A 14,689-nucleotide genomic window follows, 5' to 3' on the forward strand; every position below is an offset into this window, starting at 1 on the left:
AGGATGGATTCACAGGTCTTCCTGTTCCATCCTCTATTAAAGCTCTTCCACTAGGTCTGTGGGTCCTTCGTGGGCAGCTCGACGTGGCGCCTCAGCGGTGATTTGGCAGCCACGTGGTCATCTGTCCATATTTTTGTAAGGTATTATGCTTTTGATACCTTCGCCTCTCAGGATGCTTCCTTTCGGCGGCGGATTCTCCTTACAGCACAGGAGCGTCCCCACCCTTAAAGGATACTGCTTTGGGACATCCCCAAGGTATCCTGTGGATACCCTATGGACCCTGAAGTAGAAAATATGAGATATGGTAAGAACTTACCCTTGTTATCTCTATTTCTACGAAGTCCATAGGGTTCCACAGGACTCCCGCCCTGTCGCACCTGTACTGCAGGGCGGGGTATAGGAGAGGGACCCCAGTGCATCCTGGGAGGCTGAAAATTTAACTCTGTGGTGCCTGGATGTCTGCCGCCATCGCCTATACCCCCCAAGGTATCCTGTGGAACCCTATGGACTTCGTAGAAATAGAGATAACAAGGGTAAGTTCTTACCATATCTCATATTCTCTCTCTCTCTCTCTCTCCCCCTCTCTCCCCCTCTCTCTCTCTCTCTCTCTCTCTCTCTCTCTCTCTCTCTCTCTCTCCCTCCCTCCCTCTCCCTCTCCCTCTCCCTCTCCCTCTCCCTCTCCCTCTCCCTCTCCCTCTCCCTCTCTCTTTTTTTCTCTTTTTTTTTCTCTCTCTCTTTCTCTGTCATATTTCAGGGAGATTGTGAAAGCAGCACCTATGAGCGCAGAGTTACAGTGGGCGTGTACTACTGCATCTGAGGGGCGTGTCTTATAATTATGCCTGATAACCAAATTCAGGGAAATTATACTAATGATCCCATTTGAATGTACAGTATATATCTGTTTTTTTTTTTTTTATATATATAACCGCTTCATAATAGGGGTAAAGTGCAATCGGGGAGATTGCTACTATTTCAGGGAGTCTTCCTGACAATCGGGGTGTGTAGGCAAGTATGGGTTGAGTACCGCTGTGCAGGAGAATGCTGGCTTTAAAATAAAATAATCATATGATAGTGGTGTCTGACAGATGTCAGTGTCCCCAATACAAAACTGTAAATATTATGCTTATTCACACACATTTAGTAACCATTTCCTGCAAACCTAAAGCTTCTTCATCTCCCTGTGATCTCCAGTTTGCTGCATTCAATTTAAATAAACTCTCCATAATGTTTCCCTAGTTGCCAGGACAACAATATGTAGAAAAACTGCCTGTTTTGATCAAGTTATGCTCCCTATGCCCCAAATTCTGTCATAAACCACTTTATGATCATTCCAGAGATGCTGCAGACTTTCAATCCTATTAATATGATAGAATAGCAGTCCGTTTTTATTCTTATTCTGTTACTGATGAAAATTGAAAGTGGTTGTTCCTGGAAGTCAGTTAAACATTAACATAGTCCCAGTGAGGGGCATATGTGCCCATCACCAAATTGCAACAGGGAAGGATTGGTAAAAAAACCTCTTAAATTGCCCATGCAGCAACTGCTAAAGATTTGTGTGAAGGAAGCATTGACTTTTAATAATAGAAATGCATTTCATTTTGTAGCTCTCTAGTTTGGAGGCACAAAGTGAATTCAAATGTAGAAAGAGAGAGAGTTGTTTTGTACTGTATGAATGTCAGGCAGTTTGTGGTTATAGGTTAATGTGTGTAGAGCTGTAATATGCTGATGTGGTTATTTTACAGTACTGGTGCTAAGAGAAGGTCAGGTCCTCAAACAGCCAAATACAGAAACATATTTGAGGTTATCCAAAGGAAGTGAAGAATAAGTCATCTGGATATAAAGTGGGCAGATATCTCAGCTCTCATTCAGCAGTTGTTTTTTATATTGACGTACAAAACTTTTGGTCTCTAAAGTATGGAAACTTTTTTTTTTTTTCCTGAACCAGATAATTGTGATGTCTATAGCGCAGCATTTTGTTCACAGAATAGTAGTGATGACCATTGATGGCTCTGCCATAGATGGTTGATGGTTTATCACTATCAGTAATTAGCCATCGATGGTTGGGGCATACACATGTAAATAGCGGGGCCAGCGCACACCATCAGCCACTGATGGTTTTTACCATCAATGTCCTCCCATTTATGGTGAAATCACTCACCATCAAACCATCAATGGTTGATGGCCACCCCTACCGTACCCAAATATAAAACAGATCTTTTAGCGCTCATTTGTTAATTAGATTTGTAGAACACCGCGGTTCAGTTACTTACCGTTTTCCCAGACGCCTTTGCATCCATGCGTTTGTCGAGTTTGGATTTTGTGAAAGGTAGTATTTTTGTGAATATTGTTGTGTGTGGCAATTACTTCGCTGTGGAACAGTCACACTTTATGGGATCATTGCACATAATAATTAATCTGTCCAATTAACTTCTCTACATGTGCCATGCTAGGCATACAAACCCTAGGGAGATTTATTTTCTGTGCACACTGAGAACTAGACATGATGATGCCATTTCCTCCTTTGCTGCTAGTGACTGCTTCATTTATGACTTGTTCCTTGCCAAGGACAAGATAAATAAACCCTTAGGCATGAGCATTAAATATTAAACGTTGTACATATTAGTTAACAGTATGGTTGACACTTGGCATTGGCAGAATAAACCTCCTTGGAAGGAAAGAAGTTAAAAAAACAAATAAAAGTATTGCCTAAAAAAGTAAACACAGAAAAAATTAAATAGAATAGAGATTTGAAAGAAACTCTTCGAAAAACAAATACAAATGTAAGAAAAAAACAACTTTTTTGTTTTTTTGGCTAAGACGTACTTTTTTTTCTGTTTTACTCTTTATGTATTTATTTAGAAACTTTTATTTTAAATATGCTATCAAATGTAAGTTCATACTGGAGCGACAGGCATTCATTCCGACATCAGAACGAATGCCTACGAACAGTGTTTGTGCGTCCACACTTTAACGAATGTCTGAACGATCACTGTTAAGTCAGTCATTAACAATGCACTGGCCGCTGGAGATATAGCTAGGTTTGATGTGCAGCACATCAAATTTAGCGACCACGGGAGCACGCAATCGTGCATACTCACTGAGTGATGTAGGCGATTTGTCGTTATGAAAGGGCATATCAACCCGACAATGCTCCAGTGTGGTGGTGGTGGTTGTTTTTATTTTATAAATAGAACATTCAAAGTTACCAGCATTAAAAGACCAGTGAATAATAAGTTCCTGTAACTGCTTAGGATTGAGCACTCTATTTAGAAGCATTGTGCACACTACAGTGTTGCAATAAGGGGTTTTATTTTTTTTGGTGTTTTGACAGAGCTTTAAATGTACAGTACACTCTCATAAAATGTATTTTAAACAGGAAATTATTAACCACCTATTTAATAGACTGTCTGCTGAGATTTGTGTTTCTCTATTCTTCCTTTCCTAGAATATGCTCACAACTGCACTATAGCGGGATGCCAGCATAACTGCGCGCGTACAACGTCTGGACCTGTGTGTTATTGTAATACCTCCTTCCAGCTCGCTGAAGACGGCAAGACATGCAATGGTCGGTAACAATTTTGCTTGCACAATGGTCAAAAACACATGATGGTGACTCAGCTATGTCTTTAATTGCGTAATGTTATAACAAATATTGAGACAAACCACAATGCTGATGGTCGCTTTTTAAGGGAAAAAAAAAAGAGATGTGCAGGAAAACATGTTGTGAAAACTTGTTCCATTTTAATGTTAAAACCAGTTAGTAATACAGATGTGCCCTCACACATGATCTTTTTTTTTGTGCCATATGGAGCGAGACACCTGGCGCAACCCACGAGTTGCGATTCCCAAGCTGTGCACTTTTTCCTTAATTTTACACTTTGGTTCTTTTCAGATAGTGTACTAGGTACTTACTGTAGGATTTTTTTTTTTTTTAGTGTACTAGATACTTAATGTATTATTCATTTTGTCCATTGTACTGTTACATAATGAAAAATATATATTTTAATCTTATCTGTTTTTGCTGTGGTTTTAAATAACATGTAAAATAAATTGAGGAAAGAGCCTCTGCGCATATGAAAACGTCGCCCTCTCCTCTTTCCTCAGACTTTGATGAATGTACACTCTATGGAACGTGTAGCCAGACCTGCCAGAACACGAAAGGGTCGTACACTTGTAGATGTGTGGAGGGATATCTGTTACAGCCTGACAACAAGTCCTGCAAAGCTAAGAACGGTAAAACTTATTTATTTGCTAAATTCTGATGATGCTTCATTATATGCTCGGTAAGCTAGCACATTGGAGAGCAAGTGATCTGCCTGGCTGGTAAGAGTATCAGAATGACTTCTACTTGTTGTTTTTCGGTCTTTAAACTGGGTTGGGTATAGGATCCCGGCTGTCAGAATACCGACAGCGGCATCCCGACAGTCACAATCCTGACACTAACAGGTAAGTTCCCTAACGCTTACCCCGACCCCTTCCCCTCCCTCCCCGGTGCCTAAACCTTACCACCCTCCTCCCTGCACCCTAAACCTAACCCTCCCCCGAGTGCCAAATCCCAACCCCTAGCTGTAAACATAACCCTCCCCTAACCTCCGATACTTACCTCCGGGATGCCGGTAGTTGAGATTCTGGAGCTGGGATCCCTACTGCTGTCGGGAATCCGGCGCCGGTATTTAGACCGTTGGCATCCCGTCTGCCGGGATGCTGACTACATCCCCTTTTTAAACTATAGAAAATCTGTCTCCATGTTTTCAGCTGATGAAACTCCAACAAACTTAAACAATTATATCGCAGTATATTTTTAGCAGTGTAATCATGGCTGCAAGATACCCATTTAAAGGATAGCTGTGGCTGCAAGTTGGAATGTAGTCCTTCTGGATCTGCACTGGTTTCTGTGTTCTATATAAATTTTGATTGGGCACCTATCAGTGTATCCCTATTGCTCTTTTTGCCAATATTTCAATGCCATCCGGCGCTAGCTCTACTGGCCATATGGGAAATGTGAAGTCACCACACACACATTAAAGAATGTATTCACTGTCCCCACCTTCTTAGCTAATGCATAATACTCTGCCAGTAATCACCTTATGCAGTCTAGTGACAACTTACACTGGCTGGGATCATCAGTAACCATAATGGCACCCGTCTGACCAATCATTACTTTTACAGCTGCTCCTCCATTTTCCTCACCATGCTGCTACCACCAAGTACCAGAGACCAGGTAGACCTAGGGTTCTTTCTGCTTCCTAATAAATAGTTTACAAAGGTGTGTGGCCAGGGCCAGGTTGTGGACCCAATATTGAGGATAGTTACCTGGGGTCCCAAACATCCTTTTTTTAACAGGAATGTTTCTGTTTCTAATGTAAATTTCATATTGCTATGCAAGTTGTGTGCTTTTATTTTTCTTTTTAAACAAAACAAAATCATAAATGGTCTAAACTCGCCTAGTATGCACCAAACTGTATTCTATGTAAAAAGAGGGCACATTAGTTCCACTTATTGCAAGATCTGTTTTACTGGCCAACTGCAGTAATGTATCCCCCCACTGGCAAGGCCTAGACTGCCTTCCAATACCCAGGTATAGTAATTACTGGACACCTGGGGAATTAGCTGATACAAATTGGTTTACATATACTGGAACTGCGGTGCACGGGAAATGTCACCTCTTTGGTAGGCTTAGGCAAATTGGCGAATGACCAACACTGAGTCTGATTCAGTGGGAAGCAGCCGCATCCAGGGGCGGATTACCTGCTAATCCATGTAGGTGGCCGCCTTAGGGCCCTACGGGGCCCACCAGCTGCCTGAATTAAGCTGAAAGTAAAAGCCCTTAGTGGTAAGCGGGGCCTGTACTGGGGGGGAGGGGGCTCCTGAGTTTAGGATTGCCCGTCTGATACTGAGGAGTACTTGCATTTGTAGCCCAGGCTGTGCAGTCGTGCATAGAAGATTAGCAGGTTACCAGCAGGTAATCTGATATGTCCAGTCAACTGCAGAGGTCTCTGTCAGTCAGCATCATATCCAATCAGCGGAGGAGAGGGCGTGGCATCTGTTTTCAGTAGATGAGTTATAGCAAGCAGTCCTGCCGTGGAGAGCTGTGTGAGTGACCTATAACAGGTAGCCCAGGCCTTCACCTATACATCCTGTTCTAACAGCTTTAGTAAGTGGGGGATAGATGTTTCAGCTGACAGACCATAGGTTTGATAGTCATATTTTACTGGTCACTCCAGTCCCATCCTCTCCTACTGACAAGGTGAAATATGATGAGTATATGTGCCAGGGTTAGTTTTTAAGTATATGGAATGCTACAATATAGTTAGGGTTTTATTGTATAAATAACATTTGCACTGAAGCTTTATGAAAATGTGAAATAAACATAACTGTGCCATTTGTATTCATAACTCCCTCTTTTTTTGTATTCTCTGGTGGGAATTTTCCCATAATGTTAAGGTGACATACCATATCTCTCTAAGGATTTTCTATTTATCACTTTATATTCCCGGGTCCGTACATAACATTTAATGCTACATGGAATATACTGGTGATTTATACACACACATTATATGCTACGATTTTGGAACGGTCAATTACCGGATCCCTAGCTAGCCCAGCGCTGCAGGTTTTTTTTTCCAACTGTCTTCCCCCGGCTGCCCATCTCTTCCACTATTACTCATGTCTCTCCCTATTCTTGCTCCCTCACCCTGTTGCCCTCAAGTGCTCTTTTTTGGACACCATTAACCTTAATTGTGCCACTGTCTGTTTGTATAGGGTAAGTAAATAGAGTGGTATGGTTGGAATGCAGAAAGGGGGCCCCAAAGCAGCAGTAACTTGCCTAGGGTCACATGGGGTCTTAATCCGGCTTCGGCCACATAGACGAACGTTTTGCATCCTTCAAAATAGCGACAAACTTATGTCCGCATACAAAGTTGGCTACATCTATGCCCGCCGTAATGTCCCTCTACATCTGCTTGTAAGATGATAGATGCAGCCACTGTGTACAGCTCCGAATCAGGCTCGGTTTGTTTACTAGTCAGCGTCTAAGGGGAAGAAATGAAGGAACAACTTACTCCTGTGCACCTTGTTCCAGAGGATTATTACACCACTGACTGCAAATCACATTTCCTCTTGATGGAAGCTGCTGTTCCTGCCGCTATGCATTACCACAATGGAAACGACTTTTAAATAAATAAATAAATAAATAAAAAAAATACTTGCAAATTATTTTAACCTAATGCACCCTTTCCAAACTTCCATTTTGGGGATGTTACTTATTTTTTTTTATTTTTAATTTTTCTTAAACGGTTTCAAATATTTTAAGTACTTTGATAAGCTGTCCGTATAAAATGTTTAATGACATGTTTTCTACCTTTCTCAGAGCCAGTTGACAGACCTACAGTGTTGCTTATTGCTAGCACACAAAATATTTTAGCCACATACTTGAATGGGTCTCCTGTGCCAACTATTAACCCAACCAGCACAAAACAAACAACTGCTATGGATTTCAACTATGTAGAGGAGACAGTGTGCTGGATCAATATGGGAGACAGCCCTTCCCACACTACACTAAACTGTGCCAAAATTCCAAACCTGAAGGGTTTTACAGAAGAGCGTACCATCAACATCTCTCTGAGCCTGCACAGTAAGTTTATACTGATTTATTCATTATATATGCCATGTATTTCCTTTTAAAGACTATTTTAGGACTATTTTTTTCTGTCCCTACATCATCCCAATGTTGGGGCTATTATATGCTGTGTTATAGTTTCTCTGTATTTTACAAATGTGCCTTTGCCTTTTGAAAATATTTGATTAGTACAATTTGTGGCTTATTTTGAGCAGTGATGATGACAGGTTGTGTCCATAGAGGAGCTGTGGTTCCTACTGGTAACATAACACAGCAATTATTAGCGTCGGCTAAACCTGGGACTGGATTTACACCATGTTTCAGATCGATTAAAGCGTGTATTTCACTATTATTTAATTGTTGCCGTACATGAAATAAAATATTGTGGTCATCTATACACACTATGATAATTGGTCTCTGTGTCTGATGGTGAGCATATCCACTATCAGATCTGAGCACCAATTGTTTCACCTTTCAGACATAAGGGTCTGATACATAAGTTATCAATTGGGGAAATTCTCCTAATGCCTGGGTCGGATGATCTACAAAATCAAACATGTTGGACAAACGCTATTCGCCAATTATGGCGATCATCGGAGTCCGCGGTCAGAATCAAGGATTCCCCCATTAGATGTATGGCCCACAATATTCAAACATTTCTCATGCCTGACACAGCAATAATTAGTGCTCCGTCATGTCCACGCGCTCCGCCAACTATCAGCCGGTAATTGGCTGATCAGGTTGATAATTTCACAGTGTATGGCTTCCTTTACACCAGGGCATATGCGTCTTTTACAGCCTAAGGCCTGGGTTTTCATTACAGGATAAACCTTTTAATTACAACGTCTTACGTTTCCCTGTAAGGGCTTATTAGTGGATATTGATCCTGATTCAGAGTTGTACGAAACCCAATGGTTTATGTGCATCTCCGATGTTGGGTGATTTGCGCATGATATGAACTGCGTATGTGCAGATCTGTGATGACTGTTGCAGGGAATCTGTATGTTATACCGCCGGACCCAAGTCCAGCGGATGAAATACCGGAAGGGCGGCAGATGAAGATCCTAACAGGGTAAGTATTAACCCCATTCCCTACCCCTCTCGCCCCTTAACCCTCCCTTAGTGGTGCCTAACCACATTCCCTAGTGCCTAAGCCTAACCCCCCCCCCAGGCGTGCCTAAACCTAACCCGCCCAGGGGGTGCCTAAGCCTAACCTCCCCCTGGGAGTCCCTAAACCTATTCTTCTTCGGACACAGCAGCGGATCACAAAAGCCTGCAGTGGCCATTTTTCTACTACAGATGCCTCCTGCTTTCCAATATGTTTGCACAGTAGCTGCATCCAAAGACCCAGCTGATGTGTAAACTGCGTACAACTCTGACTCAGACTTATTAATATCATACTCAACTCCTAGTTTTTAAATAAAGCCTTGCAAGTTCTTTAAAGACTAGCATTGAATGTCTGATACGAATGCAGTTAATCCTAAAATTGCGCACACACACATGCACGCCCGCGTGCGCTTACCCTCTTTCTTACAAGCATTTCAGCCATACTGCGTGCATTACCAACTAGCTCATTACTTTCGCTCAACAAGTACACTAGTGCATAGTACACAGTGCTACAGGGAGGCTTTCAGTGCACACTTTGAATACTGTATTGGCCAGGGCATTTTAAAGCACACAGGCCCATCTTGGGGGTCAAGCCTATTAGCTGCGATGATCTCGCCAGTGCGAGTCCTCACGGCAGTGGCCGCACTTTACGGCAAGCCGGATTCGCTTAATATTGCTCGGAGCCCAATATTGCTCGCAGCCCCATAGGGCTCTGAGCAAAATTATGGGAATCCTGGCTTGGGTAGCGAAGGGTGCAAGCTGCAGTGTCATTTACACGCCATTGCAACGGCACATCGCACCTAATAGATTTGACCCCTTGGTGTCAGCATCTGGTTCCTGTCACAGACTCCTTCCCTTGCTATTCCTGACTCCTCCCACTGCTTAGTCTATGCTCTTACACATAGAATTTGTATTAGAACAACATAAAAGTGTACATATAAGTATACATTAAAACACACACACAACAGTGCACATCCTGCAAGGGATTTAAATATGTGCCATGGTCAGACATTTGGGGCCAAATGTAATAGGGTGAGAGTTTAGAAAATGTGAGAGTTTAGCAGTAAAACTCTCACACTATGGGGCATATGTATCAAAGCTTGATGTGAGAGAAAATTGTGAAATATATATCACCAACTAATCAGCTCCAAACAATCATTTCTCGAACACAGCCTGCAAAATGTAAGTTAGAAGCTGATTGGTTGGTGATATATATCTCACAATTTTATCTCACATCAAGCTTTGATAGATAAGCCCCAAAGTGAAATAAGATAAGGTACCAGCCAATCAGCTCCCAACTGTCATTTTACAAACACAGCCTGTGACATGGCAGTGGGGAGCTGATTGGCTGGTACCTTATATCATTTCACTTGGTCACCTAACACTGCTTAGTAAATAGACCCCTAAATCTTGAGAGTTGTTTGAGTCTGAAACACATGCTAGTTTGCATGTTCTGTGACTTTAATATATCGGCTGAGTTTAGATAATGTGAGAGAAAACTCTAAAATGTTTAAACTCTCACCCCATTACATTTAGCCCATGGCATTTGGTTGGTTCGGTTAGGTAAAGCTGGCACCACATTGGTATAAATCAGACCCAAAGAAAAGGGAAGGCATTTTCCCAATTGACCAAGCACTAGTATAGCAGTTGTAGAGGATTAGATAGTGATCACTGTACATTTTTTTAGGGCAGGGGTGCTGAGAAGGACACATCTGTGTACACCAATGCAGAGCTGTTACTACTCATTTTGGTGACCTGTGTACATAAAGAGCATTGGTGCTGATCCCCATAATAGAAGCACGGAGGGTGCGCACCAAAGGCGAGCACTGAAAAAAACAAACAGGTGTTTGCTCGCTGGGAAGGGGCGTGACCACACAATAGTACCCCCAATCCAAATTATGCCACACAGTAGTGCCCCTTTGTCTCATTACAACCGACAGTGGTGCCCTTATAGGAAGGTAAAAGGAGGGTGAGGACGGGGACACTGATTTGGGGTTACAGGGAGGGTGAGGGAAGGGACACTGATTCAGTGATCGCGCTGAGCAAAAAAAAATGTGGGTCCCAGGGACCCCTCACTGGATAAAAATGGGGTCCTACTTCATCGTTTCTGGGTCCCATTGCAATTTATGCTTTTGAGCACCCATATGCCTCCCCACATCACAACAGACCACTCCACATTGCTTGCACATACACTGCTTATAAAAACAGTTCTGTAGTAGTGCTGGTGGTTGAGACAGGGATCAGTTGGGGGTAAAGGAGGGTGCAGGCAGTGCTAGAGAGGGGGGTAAGGTAAGGTAAGCATTACTGTGCTGGCGGTAGGGAGGCGGTAGGTAAAGGCAGCTAGCAGTTTGGAATACATATATACAGTAGTAAAATGGAGTGCAATTTGTGCAGGCGCTCCCCAGATATGCAGCCTATACATTCTCACGTTGGTTCCCTGCCACCAGAAAGACACAATGATAACAATAAAAGGGAGAAAACGTTCTTTGGTGCTTCTGGTAGTCCCACCCAGAATATAAAAGAAAACTTCCCTTAGTGATCGTATCATTCAAAAGGTCTCATTCACATGGATAAGTCCACTTTTTCTTTCTTAGTTTGATGTGCAGTACCCACACCATTGTTCTCTTTTTTGGGGGGGCTAAAATTCAACAAATGAATCACCGCAAGATTTTTACCCAAAAGAAAATAAAAAATATATATATGCTGCAGAGTGTTCCACACATGTAAAGGTATTTATTCATAAAACAAAATGTCATATACTGTATGTAAAAATGATGACATACATAAAACAAATAATGCAGTGACACTTGTAGCACCCAGAGTACAGATAATTGTGTGGAACCGTACAGTGATAGCTTCTGTATAAGGAGTGAAGAAGTGCGCTCAAATGTGGGAGTACCAAAATCTCCCTCCCTACCATATCTTAGTGCACTTCTTTGCTCCTTTTACAGAAGCTATCACGATACGGTTCCGCACAATTATCTGTACACTAAGTGCTACAAGTGTTACTGCGTTATTTCTTTTTATGTCATTTTAACAGATGAGATTTTTTTATGAATAAATACTTTTTGCATGTTTGGAATGTTCTGCACCATATATATATATATTTTCTTCTCTTTTGCGTAAAAATCTTGCAGAGATTCATTTGTTTGATCAGATCTGGAAATAAAAGAGAACACTGGTGTGGTCACTGCAGATAAATACATCAAACTTGGAGTAAGACAATGTGGACTTCTCCATGTGAATTTGACTTTTCAGCAGTTTGGGCAATGCTTGGGGCAGACACCAGTTGAGGTAGAGCTAGGGGTTGAGCCCGGTCAGCAGTGATAGCGGTTAGACAGCCTTGGTTCCCAGCTACTCTTTGCTCTGCAGCAGCTCAAGTGACAGAGCACATGCTGCTTGTAACTGTGTGATGTCGGCGGCCGAAGGTGTGCCCCATGGGGCTGCCCTATTTCCCAGTCTGAGATCATGGAGAGGAGATCACAAGGCGACAAGGGCAGCCGAGGGATGTGTAACTCGGAGGGTTACCCTGGCCGGAAGCACTGTAGTCCCGTATTGTGCCCTTGAACCTCGGGGCCTGGGACGGAGGTATCCTTTGTACCCCCTGTCACTGGGCCTGGCTCCTCGAAGCTGTATACGCCGCTCTCTCCTTGCCGCTGGAGCCACCTTCTTCAATCCACTGGGTACCGCAGGCTCATTCCAGAAGTGAAGGCACCAACGGGAGGCTGGCTCCTCCTCAAAATCTTATAGGTCTCTTAGCAGAACCCAGGAGACTTCAGAGGCGCCACAGGATTGGCCGCGGGACCCGGCATGGATACAGAAGCCTCAGGATTGGCTGCAGAAGACCGTGTCCCCAGGGATCCACACACTTTGTAATAGCGAGTCCCCAGTCCTCAATTTAGGGTAAAATACGCGCTATAGCGCGTATTTGCAATCACTGCTGATTGGGGGTTAAAGGGAGGGTGAGGACCCCCGGGGACACTGAGGTGAGTTACAGGGAGGATAGGGACACTGAGGGGGAGATACAGGGAGGGTGAGGGCTGGGACACTGATTGGGGGTTACAGGGAGGGTGGGAGGTGGGACACTGATCGGGGTTTAAAAGGAGGCGGGGGCTGGGACACTGGGGGAAAAATGGAGGGTGATGACTGGGACATTGAAGGGAGTTACAGTGGGGGTGAAGGCAGGGAAGGGACACTGAGGGGGTGAGGATGGGGACACTGGGGGTTAAAGGGATAGTGAGGACTGGGACACTGAAGGGAGTTACAGTTGGGTAAGGGCTGTGACACTGATGGGGAGAAACAGGGAGGGTGTGGGGGCTGTGACACTGAGGGGGGTTACAGGGAGGGTGTGGGGGCTGTGACACTGAGGGGGAGATCCAGGGAGGGTGGGGACTGTGACACTGAGGGGGGTTACAGGGAGGGTGTGGGGGCTGTGACATTGAGGGGCGGTTACAGTGATTATACATATAAGTAAGTAAGGTGCACTCACTTACCTGATAGTGTTTGTAGTGCCCCCTCTCCTCTCCTCTTCAGGGTCCAGGAGATGCAGCTCTCGCATTGGGTCTCCTCCTGCGCTGCTGCTCCTCTTCAGCACTTCCAGGTATTCCCTTCACACACATCAGGCAGGCAGGGGGGCGTGTCAGACAGTAGCTGTTACTAGAGGTCCCCTTGGTCCTCTAGTGTCTGCTGGCAGAACATGGGCAGTGGACACTAGAGGACTAGGAGGACCTCTAGTAGCATTACTTTTCTTAATGTGAAAATGTCTTCTCTCTGGCGGCGGCCATTTTGGGAAAGACATTTTGTACACTAGCATCCAACGGACGGCCAGACCAGCCCACTTAACCATCGGCCCTTCTGGCATTTGCCAGAAGTGCCCGACGGCCAGTCCGGCCCTGGTAACAGTAAAAGGTTTTGTATAAGCTTGTAAAAAAAATTGTTCAGTTTTGATGTGTACGAGGCTTTAGGATTGTACTTGGAGTTAATTCACATTTCCAGAGAAGAAACAGAACACTTCATTCCTCAGACAATGCAGTTCGAGGTTTCTGTGATTTAATACATTGAGCGTTCCTTAGATTCCAGTATAAAAAATTCTGTCTCATCTTATGAACTTAAAGGCAAACTCCAGACAACTGCTTTCCTTCCTAAAAAGGGGGAGGGGTGGGGGGGAGGAGAGTCTCAACTGATCTGCACTTGCAGCCAGTCCTCTTCCACTTTAAATGCATGTTCACCAGGAGCTACCTTTCCCACAAAAAAAAAATATTTATCAAACCCTTTATACAATGGAAAACTCTAAAGGGATGGAAAACTCTGAAAGTCTGAACGTCTAGTGTTCAGACCTTCAGGTCGCCGAGGTGCGGTGCCCGCATTGAGCGCGTTCACTGAATGTCATTCGGTGAAGGAGCCCAGCCTCCTATCTTTGAACATGCTGAACCTGATGAGCGTCATCAGGTTGACGGGCATGTTCAGTAGACAGTCGGGGACGGCAAGGACCCAGCGTGCACGCGCATCGCTGGTCCTTGCCAGCTATCCATTGCCCAAGTTTGTGAACAATGCGACCAGAACCTCCTGGCTTTGGTCGGATTGTTCACAAAGTTGGGTAATGGATAGGCCCCTTAACTGATTGTAGAAGTCCCTAAACAATGTCAAAATAATTGATGTGAACTATTTTTTTTTTGCCCAATGTCAGGAGGGGGTCTAGATTTACTGAACCTCCTTAAAAAAAATAAAAATAAAAATAAATAAATAAAAATATATATATATATATATATATATATATATATATATATAATCATCTTATAGGGGTGCACTCACCAGACTAATGCAATAATTTTCAAAACAAGATTGCTTTATTCCATCATGCACATAGAATCCGACGTTTCGGTCCTCATTCGGACCTTTGTCAAGGTACCTTGACAAAGGTCCGAATGAGGACCGAAACGTCGGATTCTATGTGCATGATGGAAT

The 14,689-nt window shown here is 43.6% G+C and overlaps 1 protein-coding gene across 2 annotated transcripts in view; it reads left to right on the forward strand.

The window, feature by feature from the left end:
* The window catches only part of LRP1 (LDL receptor related protein 1), a 252,774-nt gene that overhangs the window by 13,362 nt on the left and 224,723 nt on the right, over positions 1-14,689 (forward strand). For both annotated transcript variants that reach the window (XM_088465881.1, XM_088465882.1), the window contains exons 2-4: positions 3,446-3,565; positions 4,105-4,233; positions 7,370-7,633. In XM_088465881.1, coding sequence (XP_088322007.1) covers positions 3,446-3,565; positions 4,105-4,233; positions 7,370-7,633 — 513 coding nt within the window. The remainder of the gene's footprint in view (positions 1-3,445; positions 3,566-4,104; positions 4,234-7,369; positions 7,634-14,689) is intronic.

Source organism: Taudactylus pleione, unplaced genomic scaffold (assembly GCF_031769625.1).
Source record: "Taudactylus pleione unplaced genomic scaffold, aTauple2 ptg000065l, whole genome shotgun sequence".
In the NCBI taxonomy this organism is placed as follows: domain Eukaryota; kingdom Metazoa; phylum Chordata; class Amphibia; order Anura; family Myobatrachidae; genus Taudactylus; species Taudactylus pleione.